The sequence below is a fragment of the Silurus aristotelis genome (genome assembly GCF_946808225.1).
Source record: "Silurus aristotelis genome assembly, chromosome: 4".
NCBI classification, from domain to species: Eukaryota; Metazoa; Chordata; class Actinopteri; order Siluriformes; family Siluridae; genus Silurus; species Silurus aristotelis.
This window is the reverse complement of record NC_139577.1, coordinates 8456920-8473178: the sequence shown is the minus strand read 5'-3', so window position 1 is coordinate 8473178 and position 16259 is coordinate 8456920. Positions and strand designations below refer to the sequence as shown.

The 16259-nt window shown below is 41.0% G+C and overlaps 1 protein-coding gene and 2 long non-coding RNA genes across 8 annotated transcripts in view; all 3 read right to left on the bottom strand.

The window, feature by feature from the left end:
* actn1 (actinin, alpha 1) overlaps window positions 1-16259 on the bottom strand; it is a 37211-nt gene that overhangs the window by 13973 nt on the left and 6979 nt on the right. For 4 of the 6 annotated variants that reach the window (XM_083539915.1, XM_083539914.1, XM_083539912.1 and 1 more), the window contains exons 2-15: window positions 15545-15659; window positions 15253-15372; window positions 14761-14847; window positions 13118-13205; window positions 12252-12330; window positions 12049-12130; window positions 8167-8252; window positions 3674-3766; window positions 2654-2884; window positions 2319-2466; window positions 2064-2214; window positions 768-876; window positions 461-601; window positions 128-310 (exon numbers count right to left, since the gene is read on the bottom strand). In XM_083539915.1, coding sequence (XP_083396041.1) covers window positions 128-310; window positions 461-601; window positions 768-876; window positions 2064-2214; window positions 2319-2466; window positions 2654-2884; window positions 3674-3766; window positions 8167-8252; window positions 12049-12130; window positions 12252-12330; window positions 13118-13205; window positions 14761-14847; window positions 15253-15372; window positions 15545-15659 — 1713 coding nt within the window. Of the gene's footprint in view, window positions 1-127; window positions 311-460; window positions 602-767; window positions 877-2063; window positions 2215-2318; window positions 2467-2653; window positions 2885-3673; window positions 3767-7447; window positions 7534-8166; window positions 8253-12048; window positions 12131-12251; window positions 12331-13117; window positions 13206-14760; window positions 14848-15252; window positions 15373-15544; window positions 15660-16259 lie in introns of all 6 variants that reach the window. The other 2 variants (XM_083539913.1, XM_083539916.1) reach the window with 1 other exon arrangement.
* LOC310725311 lies at window positions 4988-7441 on the bottom strand. The gene is made up of 2 exons (XR_014533303.1): window positions 6378-7441; window positions 4988-6306 (listed from the first exon to the last, which is right to left on the bottom strand). It is a non-coding gene; the product is annotated as an uncharacterized lncRNA (long non-coding RNA).
* Window positions 9559-12014, bottom strand: LOC310725308. The gene is made up of 2 exons (XR_014533301.1): window positions 11686-12014; window positions 9559-11655 (listed from the first exon to the last, which is right to left on the bottom strand). It is a non-coding gene; the product is annotated as an uncharacterized lncRNA (long non-coding RNA).

Here is a 16259-nt window from a genome sequence, read left to right as displayed (position 1 = left end):
GTGTGTAGTGAGCAGTGTGTAGTGTGTAGTGAGCAGTGGGTATTGAACAGTGTTTGGTGTATAGGGAGCAGTGTGTAGTGAGCAGCCTGTAGAGAGCAGTATGTAGTGAGCAGTATGTAGTGTGTACCCTCTCCCACTTGGTGTTGATCTCCTTGGGATTGATGGTGGTATAGGGATTAGTGCCAGTGATGTTGACGTGGTAGGTTTGGACGATTTTGGTGATCTCGTTGTGGATTCCCAGGATGGCCTGTCTTTCCTTATCTGCATCTGGGAGTGTAGCTTTAAACTGCTCATGAGCCGTGCTTAGGCCCTGTAAAACATATATACACACACACAACACACACACACACACACACACACACACACACACACACACACACACACACACACACACAAGTGTTTGTGTTATTTCTGAGATGGATAGACAGATGGAGGTATAGACAGATGAATGGTCTTGCACCTGGATCTCCTCAATAGTGTGAACAATGAAGGTGTCCTGCAGGTCCTCCATTGCGCCCTCCATCCAGTTATTAAACGGCGCTGCCCTTTTAGCAAACTCCAGGTACAGCTGATCAATCGTCTCCAACAACTTCTCCGTTTTCTAAGAACAAAGAAACACACTAATTACACACACACACTAATCATACACATGTACAAATTACACACACACTCTATATACACACATACACTAAACGTATTTGTTAAGGTGTGTTATAGTTTGTGTGTGTGTGTCTGTGTGTAATTAGTGTATATGTGTGATATGGTACCTGTAAGGCCTCACTGCGTTTCTGAGTCAGAATTCCCAGAGCGTCCCACTGATCACAGATCTTCTGACAGCGAGCATTCACACTGGGAGAGTCATAGTATTCCAACTCACTGGAGAAAGAGATGGTAAAAGAGAAAGAGAAAAATGTATATGGCCAGCTGAAATGTTCAAATTCTGCTAAAATACCTTCAAATTAAAATCTTAGTTTGTAAAGTTTTCATCTAAATATGTATAGTGTAATCAGAATTCCTTAGCACTCTTACAAAAAACATGTTATACAACAATCTATGTACCACTAAGGCTGAAGCAGCATTGGCTAGAACAAATTATCATTATTATAAATTTGGAAATAAAACAAACAAATTACTTGCATGGCAGATTAAAAAGTAAGATTCTGAGAAATATTACCATTATATAAAATTGGAAGATGGTGGTTGCTTAGAAGATTCAAAAGACATTAATTTAGAATTGAAAAAGTATTATCAAGCATTGTATAAACATTTTATGTCGCTGTTGTTAACCCTAACCCTAACCCAATATCATCTATTTCCTTTTTGAGCACAAGGAAGACGCTTTCCGAGATCACAAAAAACACCATTCTTTTAGATCCTTTGGTGCATGGCAGGAATCATATACTCTTCTAGGCTTAAACACATTGTTACTTTTGAACGCGCATTTTGACGATAAACCTAATATCCCAAGTCCTATTGCTGACAGAATTTTGCAAAGTTGGATTAAAAAAGGAATCAAAACATTTTTGTATGTTAACATAACAGTATGTTAATGGTATAGTTGCTAGCTTCCTTCAACTGTGTGAACTATGTTTGGCTTGCCTAACATATTTATTTTATGTATTTACAAATAAGAGATTGGATCAAAAGTCAATCAAATAGATCATTCCCAAATATATCTGAGAAATCCCCTCCTGAAAATCAATTGACTGATACTAGACATGTTTCTGCAAAAGGCATAACATCTTCCATATACAGTATTCTTATTAATAATCTCCCAGCCTACCAAAAACTTATAATAATCCAAAAATTAGAATCGGCTTTGGAATGTTGTTATGATGATAGAGACTGGGGTACATAATTATAGAGTGACTGACTGTACTTAAAAAAAATTTGAGTGTGTAAAGTTTTGGTGTTTAATGTTTTGGTGTGTAATGATTCAGTGTGTGTTTCAGAGTATGTAATGTTTTCTAGTGTGTACAATTTTAGTGTGTACTGTTTTATAGTTTTTAATGTCTTAGTCTGTAATGTTTTATAGTGTGTAATGTTGCAGAGTGTAAACACACTTAAGCTCTTGGGCGATGGCAGCAATCTGTTCTACACGGTCCTGGTGAGCAGCAAGATCACTCTCAAACGCCTCGTGTTTCTTAAGCAAAGCTTTAATCTCAGACAGAGACACTGTCTCATAGTCCTTCTGATTCAACATGGCCTCCTTTCCTACAAACACACACACACACACACACACACACACACTGTGTAAATTTTGCATTGCATGACAATGCCTGTGGATCTGTGTGTGTGTGTGTGTGTGTGTGTAAAACCTTCTGTCCACGCCTCATGTATAGCTGCTTTCTGTCTGAATTTCTCAGCAAGGTGGTCGAGTCTCTCCAGTCTGCGTATTTCATTCAGCAGCCACTCCTCATAGCCTTTCTCTGCCCCCTCCAGACCACCCCAGGCATTGGAGATATCCTACACACACACACACACACACACACACACACACACACACACACACACACACACACACACACACATATACATACATACAAACACACATACACTTACCAATGAAGCTCTAAATATTGAATAGACTGAACACAATGCAATGTTAAAATAATAATAATAATAATAATAAAATTATTATATAGTGACTGACCGACACCATCTTGCCCTCAGAGGGCATGAAGGCAGGCCGGTTACTGAGCCTCAGTTTGGTCTGCAATGTGTTGAAGTTGATCTCCAGCTGACATTTCTCCTGAACCTTAGGAGGTTTATGAACTCGACGATAATCTCTGAAGTCCTCCAGCTTCTGCTGCATGGCAGCCATGGTGCTCTCAGGAACCCGGTTCTCCAGCCAAGGGACTGTCCTTCTGATCCATTCCAACAACTACACATACAGAGAGAGAGAGAGAGAGAGAGAGAGAGAGAGAGAGAGAGAGAGAGAGAGAGAAGAGAGAGAGAGAGAGAGAGAGAGAGAGAGAGAGAGAGAGAGAGAGATTTTATAAAAGTAAAAGTTAAGAATTTAAAAGCCTTCAGCTTTTTATGCCGTTTCTAATGATTGCATTTTATGTCCTTAAACCTGTGTGTATGTGTGTGTGACGAGTCCATTATTACTATAGCAATATAGGTCACTTTATTACTATAGTGAACTACAGAGTGATGTTATAGAGGGATGGAGGATGTGATAGAGGGGTGGAATTATGTGACAGATGTATAGAGTAATGAAGTGATGTGAGAGAATAGAGAGATGTGATAGAGAAATAGGGTGATGGAGTGATGTGATAGAGGTGCAGAGTGATAGGGTGATGTGATGTAGTGATACAAGACAGGTATAGGGTGAAAAAGAGATGTGACAGAGATATATAGTGTTAAATAAATGTTATATATTAATGGCATGATAGAGTGATTGAGGAATGGAGTGATGTGAAAGAGGTGTAGGGTGATGAATTGATATGACAGGTTTAGAGTAATAGGGTGATGTGATAGAGCAATAGAGTAATGTGACAGGGGTATAGAGTGATGGAGTGATGTGATAGAGGTATAAATTGATGAAGAGATGTGACAAAGGTATAAAGTAATCAAGTGATGTGATAGAGGAATGAAGTGATTATAAAAGAGGTACAGGGTGATGGAGTGATGTGACAGATGAATGTATAGAGTATAGAATGACACTCACATCGCTGGCAAGTTTCTCGTAGTCCTCCATCAGCTGCTCGTTCTCCTGATTGACAGCGAGAACTTTACAGATGCGATTAGCCGCTGTCTCCGCCTACAGGACACACAGTACACACCATTAACCCCCACCACTTTAGATCAGTTAGATTAGATGCAGCATTTGATTAGATTTGAACCTCCATAATTAGGAATATTATAAGATTAGATGCTGTTAGATCAGATCAAAACATCTAAAACCACACCTCACTGTCATGTGAGAGAGGTGTTAGTTCAAATGCAGTGTAGATGTGGCATTTAAACAAATAAGGTGGTTGATTGGATTAGAACCCTAGTCATGTAGATGAGGGAGGGCCAGTAATCTGTTAGATCTGATGCAGTGTTACATCAGATAAGGTGTTTGATCACATACAGTATTAGATCAGATGGTGTTACGTCTGAAAAAAATGTATGTAATTTGCAGTGTTTGATCAGACAGTTTAGAACTGTAGCAATGTTAGCTCTGAAGCAGTGTTTATTCTCAATCAGTGTTAAATCTGATGTTGTGTTAGATCAGAAAAAGTGTTTTTACACAGGGAAGCCACAGATACTGCAACACGTCTAACACAGGGAGGCCACAGTTACTGTATCACATATAACAAAGGAAGACCACAGATACTGTAACACGTCTAACACAGGGAGGCCATAGATACTACAACACGTCTAACACAGGAAAGCCACAGATACTGTAACACGCTGGCCATAGATACTACAACACGTCTAACACAGGAAAGCCACAGATACTGTAACACGTCTAACACAGGGAGGCCCTAGATACTACAACACGTCTAACACAGGAAAGCCACAGATACTGTAACACGTCTAACACAGAGAGGCTACAGATACTACAACAACTCTAACACAGGAAGGCCACAGATACTGTAACACGTCTAACACAGGGAGGCCATAGATACTACAACACGTCTAACACAGGAAAGCCACAGATACTGTAACACGTCTAACACAGGGAGGCCCTAGATACTACAACACGTCTAACACAGGAAAGCCACAGATACTGTAACAAGTCTAACACAGGGAGGCCATAGATACTACAACACGTCTAACACAGGAAAGCCACAGATACTGTAACACGCTGGCCATAGATACTACAACACGTCTAACACAGGAAAGCCACAGATACTGTAACACGTCTAACACAGGGAGGCCATAGATACTACAACACGTCTAACACAGGGAGGCCACAGTTACTGTAACACGTCTAACACAGGAGGGCTACAGATACTATAATACCTCTAACACAGGGAGTCCTTAGATACTGCAACACGTCTAACACAGGGAGGCCACAGATACTACCACACGTCTAACACAGGAAGGCCTTAGATACTACAACACGTCTAACACAGGGAGGCCACAGTTACTGTAACACGTCTAACACAGGGAGGCTACAGATACTACAACATGTCTAACACAAGGAGGCCACAGATACATGTCTAACACAGGGAGGCCTTAGATACTACAACACGTCTAACACAGGCAGGCCTCAGATACTGTAACATGTCTAACACAAGGAGGCCACAGATACAACATGTCTAACACAGGGAGGCCTCAAAAACTGCACCACGTCTAACAAAGGGAGGCCAAAGTTACTGTAACATGTCTAACACAGGGAGGCCACAGATACTACAACACGTCTAACACAGGGAGGCCACAAATACAACAAGATGTCTAACACACAGAGCCCTTAGATACTGCACCACGTCTAACAAAGGGAGGCCACAGTTACTATAACACGTCTAACACAGGGAGGCCACAGACAGTGTAACACATCTAACACAGGGAGGCCACAGACACTGTAACATGTCTAACACAGGGAGGCCACAGACACTGTAACATGTCTAACACAGGGAGGCCAGAGATACTGCCACATGTCACAGGGAGGTGGAAGACAGGAGGGTGGGTTAAAGAGAAATTAACTGATAATCTCCAAAAAAAAAAAACATCCGCAAGTACGTATGATCTCTGATGAAACTGGAGGTATAAATGAAGTGCCACTTGACAATGATAAAGACTTCTTGTATTAAACCACAAAAGTGAAGTGGTGCAATTTTAAACTGTGTGCATGTTTGTGTGTGTGTGTGTGTGTGTGTGTGGTTTCCAGCATTCCCTGAGCTCTGCGATGTTCTAACAGGTCCTTATAAGGGCAGACAGGATCTAACATCTCCCCTCGACACACTCCTAGCATTCTGGGAATGTTTATCGGAGGCATGACTCATCAGGCTCTCACACACACAGACACACACACAGACACACACACACAGGCGAATTATAATGAACTGAGCTGACTTCTAACTGACTCAAATAAATGAAATTAATCCTTCATGAGTCAGACACATTATTCTAATACACTACTCCCTACACTATTCCCTACACACTATACACTACACACTACTCCCTACATACTATTCCCTACACACTACTCTCTAAATTACTATTCCCAATACACTATTCCATATACAGTACTTCGTACACTACTCACTACACTACTTGCTATACACTATTCGCTACACCCTATACACTATTCCCTATACCCTATTTCTTATACATTACTATATTTAATCTTATACATCCTATACACTACTCCCTATACACTATTCCCTATACACTATTCCCTATACACTACTCCCTATACATTATTCCCTATACACTACTCCCGTATACACTATTCCCTATACACTACTCCCTATACACTATTCCCTATACACTATTCCCTATACACTACTCCCTATACACTATTCCCTATACACTACTCCCTATACACTATTCCCTATACCCTATACACTATTCCCTATACACTACTCCCAATACACTATTCCCTCTACACTATTCCCTATACACTACTCCCTATACACTATTCCCTATACACTACTCCCTCTACACTATTTCCTATACACTACTCCCTATACACTACTCCCTCTACACTATTTCCTATACACTACTCCCTATACACTACTCCCTTTACACTATTCCCTCTACACTACTCCCTCTACACTATTCCCTCTACACTATTCCCTATACACTACTCCCTATACACTATTCCCTATACACTACTCCCTCTACACTATTCCCTATACACTACTCCCTATACACTACTCCCTCTACACTATTCCCTATACACTATTCCCTATAGACTACTCCCTATACACTATACCCTATACACTACTCCCTATACACTACTTCCTATACACTATTCCCTATAGATTACTCCCTATACACTACTCCCTATACACTACTCCCTATACACTACTCCCTATACACTACTGAGTGCACTAATTAGAGGATGATTTTCAGTAATGCATTTCATTGACTACATCACTATTATCTTACCATCGTCACATCTTATTTGCTATAAAGAACATAAACATTATCCCTTTATGACACAGTGGAAACAAAAAGACAGGACAAAGAGGGACAGAAAGCGAGAGAGACAGGACAAAGTGAAACAGGACAGAGAGAGACAGAAAGAGCGAGATCGGACAAGAAGTGAGATGGGCATCTGTGTCTTATAACGTTCCGATTTTCTCAACAGGAGGCAAAAATAGCACATTAACACACACACACACACACACACACACGCACACACGCACACACACACATGCGCGCGCACACACGCACACAACCACACACACACCCATGGAGCTCAGACAAATCTATGGATCGAAGCTCCGCCTTCTGTTCTGATTAGGTGAAGAGGGGGTGGGCTTGTCTGTGGCCATCTCACCTTCTGCTTCCCAGAGAAGGCGTGGTAGTAACACGACACGTACGTCATCACAGCCTTCTCATCGGGACGCAGCGTACTAATGACATCTACCCCGGAAAAATGGAGGAAGAGAACAGGAAGAAATGAGAGAGAGAGAGAGAGAGAGAGAGAGAGAGAGAGAGAGAGAGAGAGAGAGAAAGAGAGACATGCTCAGAGGAAATGACTGCAGAGACACAGAAGACATTAAAGCTGTGAAAAAAGTCAAGTGTGTTCCCTTTCCCTCATTCCCTTGCTCCAGTGAGAAAGCAGAGAAGGAAAAGTAAAAGACAGGAGATCTGAAAATAAGAGGAATAAAGACGAGGTAAAAAAAAAGGGTGAATAGAAAGAGTACATGGAAGAATAAAAGAGAAGATAAGTGGAGGAGGAGAAAGGAGATAGAGAGAAGAGAACCATATAGTGCATGCTTTTGCTGTTTAGGTGAAGATAGGGAGACACACTCATGCCCACTGACAACTAGAAACACTACATTTCCCATCAGGCTGAGTGGCAAATGCAGCACTGGGTGGAGCCCTGCAGAAGTGGGCGGAGCTTTCACTGCAGAGAGAGAGAAAGTGAGAATCACCATGGAAAAAAAAGAAAGGAAAAGAGTAAACAGGGTGGAGGTTGTGTCAAAGCGGGTAGGGTTTCAGTGAGAAGGAACGGGGGATTCAAAAGAAGGTGAGTATTGCATCCTGGGATACCTTCTGCGCCCCGGAGAAGGCGTGGTAGAAACTAGAAACGTAGGTCATGATGGCCTTCTCATCTGGACGGGCCGTACCAACGATATCTGTTGAGGGGGGAAGGCATGACAAACAACATGTAAATTTGCACTGTCAGAATAAAGACAATGAAAGATGAGAGAGAGAGAGAGAGAGAGAGAGAGAGAGAGAGAGAGAGAGAGAGAGAGAGAGAGAGAGACAGTCCTTGGTACTGTCAGCTGAAATAAAAATCTCATTAACACAAGGCATGGACTCTTCCAGAAGAAAACACAGCCATCTGCTGAAGCTACAGTTCACACGTTTATTTCTCCATGTATAAAATAACCATTTCTTCATGTTGCTTGCCAAGTTGTTCTACAAATGTATAGTATGAATGTGCACAATATGGTAAAAGGATGTGCCCCCTGAACATCACACACATTTCATTCCCTTTCGATGTTACAATAAGCTCCACTGTTCTGGAAAGTAGGATTGAGGAGGTCAGGGTTGTGTGCAGGTTACTTGAGTTCTTTCCTCTCAAACCTTCACACCAAAAACAATGTGTTTATGAAGCTCGCTTTGTGTACAGGAGCATCGTAATGCTGGAGTTTGGGAATCTTAGGTCCAGTAAAGGAAAGCTGTAAAGCTACAACGTACAGAGACGTTGAATACAACGATGCACTTCCTGTTGAATTCTAATAACAATTTATAGGTGTAATAGTCAGGGGTGCAGTATTTTGTATTTGTCAGGTGGGTCGAAATGAGAGAGGAGTTTTGGGTAACTGACTGATACAACACTTTGTGTGGTTTATATAAAATGTAGCAATGTTATTAGTTAACTTGACATACACCAAACACTCAAACACACAAATACACTTTCATAACCCAGTGAGTGGGAATCACAGATTAACAGAGGTGGCAAAAGTACACACACTTAGATAGAAGTACAGATCGCCCCCTGTCTGTTTTCTTTATTTTACAAAAGCACAGCATTTTGTTCTTATTTTGAGTGTATACAAATAAAAGTAGACCCTTTAAAGATTTGAATGATGTATTGCTCTTATTTGCATGGTCAAAAAAGTGGAATTTAACCTCTTAGCGTTCAACATAGATTTTGGGACTCACATCTGAAATGCCCTACCTAACTTTAAATGTTAAAAGTTCCTGATAAAAGTGGGCTACATAAACAATTTAAATATCTTCAAAAGGAAGACACTTTGAGCTTTCCTGTCAATTATTCAAAGCTGATATTGCTTAGTTTAAGCGTTAGGAGGAAAAAATACCACAAAACGTGCCATTGTGTTTGTTAACCCCAGAGAGTTAATTGGCGGATTTGTACATCAAGGTGGATTTTGCTGCTGATTTGAGACTTGAGACTTTACTGATCAAAAATTATTTTTCGGTGGAGTTTATTTATTTTTCATATGTAAGTAAAAAAAGGAACATCGTGAATAAACTTATGTTGCGCTGAAGGTTTTAATTTCGCCTCCTTTACATTTATTTATTCATATTTTTAATAAAAATGGTCAAAAAAAAATGTGTGCTGCATAAATCGCGCATGCCGTTAAAATTAGTTTAGTTAACGTGTTAGTTAACGTGTTAGTTAACGCGTTATTAACGCTTTTATTTTAACAGCCCTAAATAATATATTAATACAAAAACGAATTTCAAATTTTGTTAATTAATTAATGCATCCAGGCTGAACATCCACCATCTAGAACACAAACAGAGAAAAGATAATGATGATCAGGTGATCAGGAATGTCTCTGTTCTCAGTCATGTTTACATCACTGACTCCCTCTGTCTCATCCACATTAGCCCCATACTTGACTTGACTTCTTGTTGCCTCCTGCATTGCTCATTGTGAGCTTCATAAACTAACCTATGTCTGTGATGTGTTAGCCAGAAAATGATACACCAGTGGTAGATTGAAAATGCAGTGCAATGACAGGAAATAGGTTAATGGGCCAAAAACAGCACGCAATGATAAGGACAAATATTTACATTTTACCAAATAGATTAAAACTAAAGTAACAATGCTGTTTTAAAAATGTATGGAGGTTGAAAGTACAAATATTTTTTAAAATGTAATGAATGAAGGTAAAAAGTTGTCCCAAAAATAAATAGTGAAGTAAAATACTGATACTAGAAAACTCTACTTAAGTACAGTTACAAAGTATTTGTGCTTCATTACTTCCCACCTATGTAGAACAAACCCTGTTCAGACATGACACAGAGAGAGAGAGAGAGAGAGAGAGAGAGAGAGAGAGAGAGAGAGAGAGAGAGAGAGAGAGAGAGATGATTTCTCAGAAAGTTCTCAGTGGGGGTTAGTCATCACAGAAAAACTCAGAACCTGTTTGTGCAAAGAGCCTTTGAGTCTCTCAGACTAAACCCTGTCTACATTCCATCTCCACACAGAGCAGAACCAGCGTACCTTCTGCTGCAGGTCTCTCTCTAACCAAATCCCTCTATCCTGCCAATCAGACGCAGGTTCAGAGGAACATGACAATAAGTGTAACTTTGATCCAGCTGCATAAAACCGCTGTCAAACTGAGAAAAAAGGAAAAGAACAGCACATTTCCAATCTCTAGCTAGATGTTGTTCTTCCTACTGCAACACTCTGATCTTCACCTCACTATCACTGGACTTCCAACAAAGTGGAGTACATCCTCTTTTTCTCTCTTCTCGTTGACTACACCTTACTGGCCTCTCTTGTTCTATATAACCTTATTTTGATGTTTCTTGTCCTGGACTACACTGTACTAGTCTCTCTTCCTCTCGACTACACTCTACTTGACTCTCTTTTTGGACTACGCTCTACTGGACTCTCTTGTTCTGGACTACACTCTCCTGGACTCTCTTGTTCTGGACTATACTGTACTGGACCCTCTTGTGCTGGACTACACTGTACTGGACCCTCTTGTTCTGGACTATACTGTACTGGACTCTCTTGTGCTGAAATACACTCTACTGGACGCTCTTGTTCTGGAATACACTCGACTGGTCTCTCTTGTTCTGGACTACACTGTACTGGACTCGCTTGTTCTGGACTACACTGCACTGGTCTCTCTTGTTCTATGCAACCCCATTTTAATGTTTTTTGTTCTGGACTACATGTCACTTCTCTCTTTTTCTAGACTACACCTTACTGGGCTCTTTTTCTGGACTACACTGCACTGGTCTCTTTTATAATGGACTACACTGTATTGGTCACTCTTCTTCTGGACTACACTGTACTGACATCGCTTGTTCTGGACTATAACTGACTGATGTATCTTGTTTATGGACTACACCTTACTAATGTGCCTTGTTCTGGACTACACTGCACTGGTTTCTCTTGTTCTATACAACCCCATTTTGATATTTCTTGTTCTGGACTACAGTGCACTGGTCTCTTTTTCTGGTCTACACTATTTTTCCGAAATACACTGTATGCTCTCTTTTGTTCTGGACTACACTGCACTGGTTTCTCTTCTTCTGGACTACACTCGCCTGTCTCTTTTGTTAAGAACTACAATGTACTGGTCTATTTTGTTCTGGACTACAATGTACTTGTCACTTTTGTTCTGGACTACACTCTCCTGTCTCTTTTGATAAGGACTACTATGTGCAGTCCTCTTTACTTCTGAACTACACTGTACTGGTCTATTTTGTTCTGCACTACCCTCTAATGTTCTTTCTTGTTCTGGATCACACTCTACTGGTCTCTTTTTTTCTAGACTAGCCCTTACTTGTTTCTCTTCACGTCTACCTTTTGTTCCCTACACCTTAGTGCTATACCTCTTCACAGTGCCCATAATACAGTGTTGTATGTTATTTCGTGTTAATTGTAGCATGCCCCTCGTAATTAGTGACCCAACTGATAATCCCAAAAACACGTCTTACCCTCTGCATCAAGCATCTTAGGGATGTCAAGGTATTTCTCAGCCACATCAAATGCAGTGTTCAAGTTGGTCATAGGGTCATCCTGTATAAGAGGAGAATAAAACACACATCGTGTCAGCACAGTTTGATCTTTGACCCCTAAAAGAACTAAAAATGTCTAATCACAATGTTGAGCTGAGCTCATTGTCAGAGTGGAGAATCACCTTGCGCAGTTTGCCGTAATCTATAAGTTCCGGGCGATGACGATGAATAAGAGCACAAAATCCTAAACCATCCTTCCAGCTAAGGAAGAGAGAAAACAAAACTAATTATCATCGTTATCATCATCATCCCTTACTTATCTTTTTTCTTTTTATTTAAGACAGTAAGGAATAGGTAAGAAAATGTTTTCGGAAAAATGTTGGAATTCAGTGACAACTGAAATCAGACAGATCACTCAATAACAGTGAGCGAGGAAGACGAGCGAACAAACAAAACTACAAACATTTACATCTATGTTTTTCAAAACACTGAGAGAATTTAATGCTTTTATTCCTGCTACATTTTCCTCCAGGTTGCCACTGCATTCTCACAATCACACAAACTCACACACACACATTAAGCAAACACAGCCATATCACCATGGCAACATACACACAGCTTATCTGGTTTCTGCTGGTTGAGGAAGGGAGGGAGAATGTGGACAGGATGTAAAATATGTGTGTACGCATGTGTGTATGTGTGTGTGTTTCTATTAGTGGATTCTTCCATTATTAAGTGTGAATGAGATGGTTTGACCAAATCCTTGGTTATTGTGTTTTATCGTACGTTAGTTTTAGCTGAAGTGTGTGACCCAAGCAAAGAAGGGGGTGCAAATACTTTAACAAACAGTACAACAAAATCATGACATTACACAAAGTTACACCAATGCTAATTATTCAGCTCATTAAGCCACAAACACACAATTACCATGGCAACAGACTGAGGATTATATTAGAATACAGTGTTATAGCATATTGGATTACTATGTAGTACATATATGTAGCACCAACACACACACACACACACACACATATACACACACACACACCTGATGTGGAAGTTCTGGATGTTGACGTTTTTGTAAGGAGCGGTTTTTCTCTGGCACCACAGCAGAAGTCCCTCTTTGGCCGACGTTTCTGAATAAGCACAAAATTTTTATGTTTATTTAAATTGTAATTAGCTGTTAGCTATGTTTATTATCAGCATGAGAATTAGCATTAGCCATTTAGAGCTTGGCTTTAGCATTCTGTATTAGCAATACAGTATCAGGACTCACTATTAGGGCTCGGTATCAGGATTTGTTTTAAGGCTCAGTCTCAGGGCTCAATATTAGGGCTCAGTCTCAGGCCTCAATATCAGGGCTCGATATCAGGGCTCAGTCTCAGTGTTTGATATTAGGGCTCAGTCTGAGAGGCTCAATGTCAGTGCTTAATTTTAGATCTCAGTCTCAGGGTTCGTTATCAGGGCTCGGTCTCAGGACTCAGTATTGGCGCTCTGTGTCAGGGCTCGATATTAGGGCTCTGTCTCAGGGCTCATTTTAGGGCTCTGTCTCAAGGCTTGATATCAGGGCTCGATTTTAGGGCTTAGTCTCAGGGCTTAATAACAGGGCTCGGACTGAAGGCTTGATATCAGGGCTCAATATCAGGGCTCGGTCCTAGGGCTCAATATTAGGGATCAGTCTCAGGGCTCAATATTAGGGATTGGTCTCAGGGCTCAATACTAGGGATCGGTCTCAGGGTTTCTCAATATTAGGGATCGGTTTTAGGGCTCAATATCAGGGCTCGATATTAGAGCTTGGTCTCAGGGCTCAATATTAGGGATCGGTCTCAGGGCTTAATATCAGGGCTCGATATTAGAGCTTGGTCTCAGGGCTCAATATCAGGGATCGGTCTTAGTGCTCAAATAATTGGGATTAGTCTCAGGGCTCAATAATAGGGATCGGTTTTATGGCTTAATACTAGGGATCGGTCTCAGGGCTCCTCAATATTATGGATCGGTCTCATGGCTCATTTAGGACTCGGTCTCAGGGCTCAATATCAGAGCTCGATATTAGGGCTTGGTCTCACGGCTCGATATTAGTGCTCTGTCTCCTTGCTCGATATTAGGGCTCAGTCTCAAGGCTCATTCTCATGGTTCAAAATCAAGGCTCGATATTACGGCTCAGTCTCAGGACTAGCTTTAGGGCTCTATATTATGCCTCAGTCTCAGGACTCATTTTAGGGCTCGATATTATGGCTCAGTCTCAGGATTAATTTTAGGGCTCGATATTATGGCTTAGTCTCAGGATTTGTTTTAATTCTCAATATTACAACTCAGTCTCAGGATTCGTTTTAGGGCTCGGTCTTAGAGCTCATATTTAGAGCTCGGGGCTCCATATCAGAGCTCAGTTTCAGGGCTCAATGTCAGGGCTCGTTCTCAGGGCTCGATATCAGGGTTCACTCTCAGGGCTCGATATCAGGGCTCACTCTCAGGGCTCGATATCAGGGCTCGATATCAGATATCTGTCTCAAGGCTCAGTCTCAGGGCTCGATATCAAGGCTGGGTGTCAGCTCTCAGTGCCCAATATCAAAGCTCAATATAAAGGCTCGATATCAAGGCTCGGTTTCAGGGCTCAAAATGATATCTCAGAGCATGATATCAGGGCTCAGTTTTAGGACTCAAGATTAGTTACAGGTGGGGAGAAAGAGATACCTTCCACTGAGATGTCCTGAATGGCAAAACGGAGAATGATGGTCCAGATCATTCCCAGAGTCATCTTAGCATTCCCATCAACAATTTCTAATAAAACAAACACAAACAATATCAACACAAACAACAACACAAACAACACAAACATCTACACAAACATCAACACAACACAAACATCAATGCAAACATTAACACAAAATGAGTCTGTAGCGTTAAACGGTTCCAGTTCCAGCTGTTGTACATGTATTCTAATAAACGCACTGAGCTAATGAGCTACATGCAGAGGTATAGTATAAGTTATATGGTTAATACAGAGTTTTAATAAAACGACAAACAGGACCAGAAGTGAATTCCAACAGCTTCATTGTTTAGAGCAGCAAAAATGCAGCTTCAACGAGGTGAACATATCAAATACATACTGAAGTGTTATTTTTGTCCATCTTTTAATGTGTGTGTGTGTGTATATGTGTATGTGTGTTTGCATGGGTTTCATACCCTCTGCTCCAATAGACACCAGCTTAACTCCTTTACTAGTGATGAAGTTTAGAGCTTTGTTCACATTTGAAATCTTGTGCACTCTCATCTTCCCTCTCTCAGGCTTAGCCAGACGCTCTCCTACAGAGTGAGGGAGGGAAGGAGGGATAAGAGAGAGAGAGAGAGAGAGAGAGAGAGAGAGAGAGAGAGAGAGAGAGAGAGAGAGAGAGAGAGAGAGAGAGAGTGTGTGATTAGGAACAGAGTATGCAAATGAAATAAAAACAAATTTTGTAAAAAGTCAGAGGTCACAAACCTGAGATGACCTCTAGGAGGAGCATAAGTTTAAGTCCGTCTCTAAAATCCTCCTCAATGTTCTCGATCTGAGTTCCTGCTTTCCTCAGGTGAGAGTTACACCATGCTGTAAACGTCTGAGAGACAGAAAGCAGGAGAGGGAAACAGAGAAATATAGGGAGAGACAGAGAGGGGAAGGAAGAGACAGAGAAATAGAAAGGGAAAAAGAGAGCAGAAGGGGGAGACAGTAAGGCAGACAGATGGAAGAAGGAACAGACAGATGGAGTAAAAGAGAGAGAAAGAAAGAGAGAAAGAGAGAAAGAGAGAGAGAGAGAGAGAGAGAGAGAGAGAGAGAGAGAGAGAGAGAGAGAGAGAGAGAGAGAGAAAAAAAGAGGAAAAAAGAGAAAAATAGAGAAAAAGAGAGAGGCAGAGAAACTCTAACATTAGAAACTCAGTCACACATTTTCATTTCAGTCTGTGGGAAGCTAATGTTTTCCATTACCCAGATTCCAATCAGCATCTAAGGGTTTTAATGGTTTTAATGGTTTGCGCACACAAACCCACACACACATGCATGAGCATGTATACACACATGTACACACACAGTAGCATGTACACACAAACATTTACACAAACACACACACACACACAAGCATGTATACACACAAACTCGTGAAACAGAACTTGGATCGGCAGGGAGATGAGAAAAGTAGGCAGGAGTACAAGGAGATGCAGCA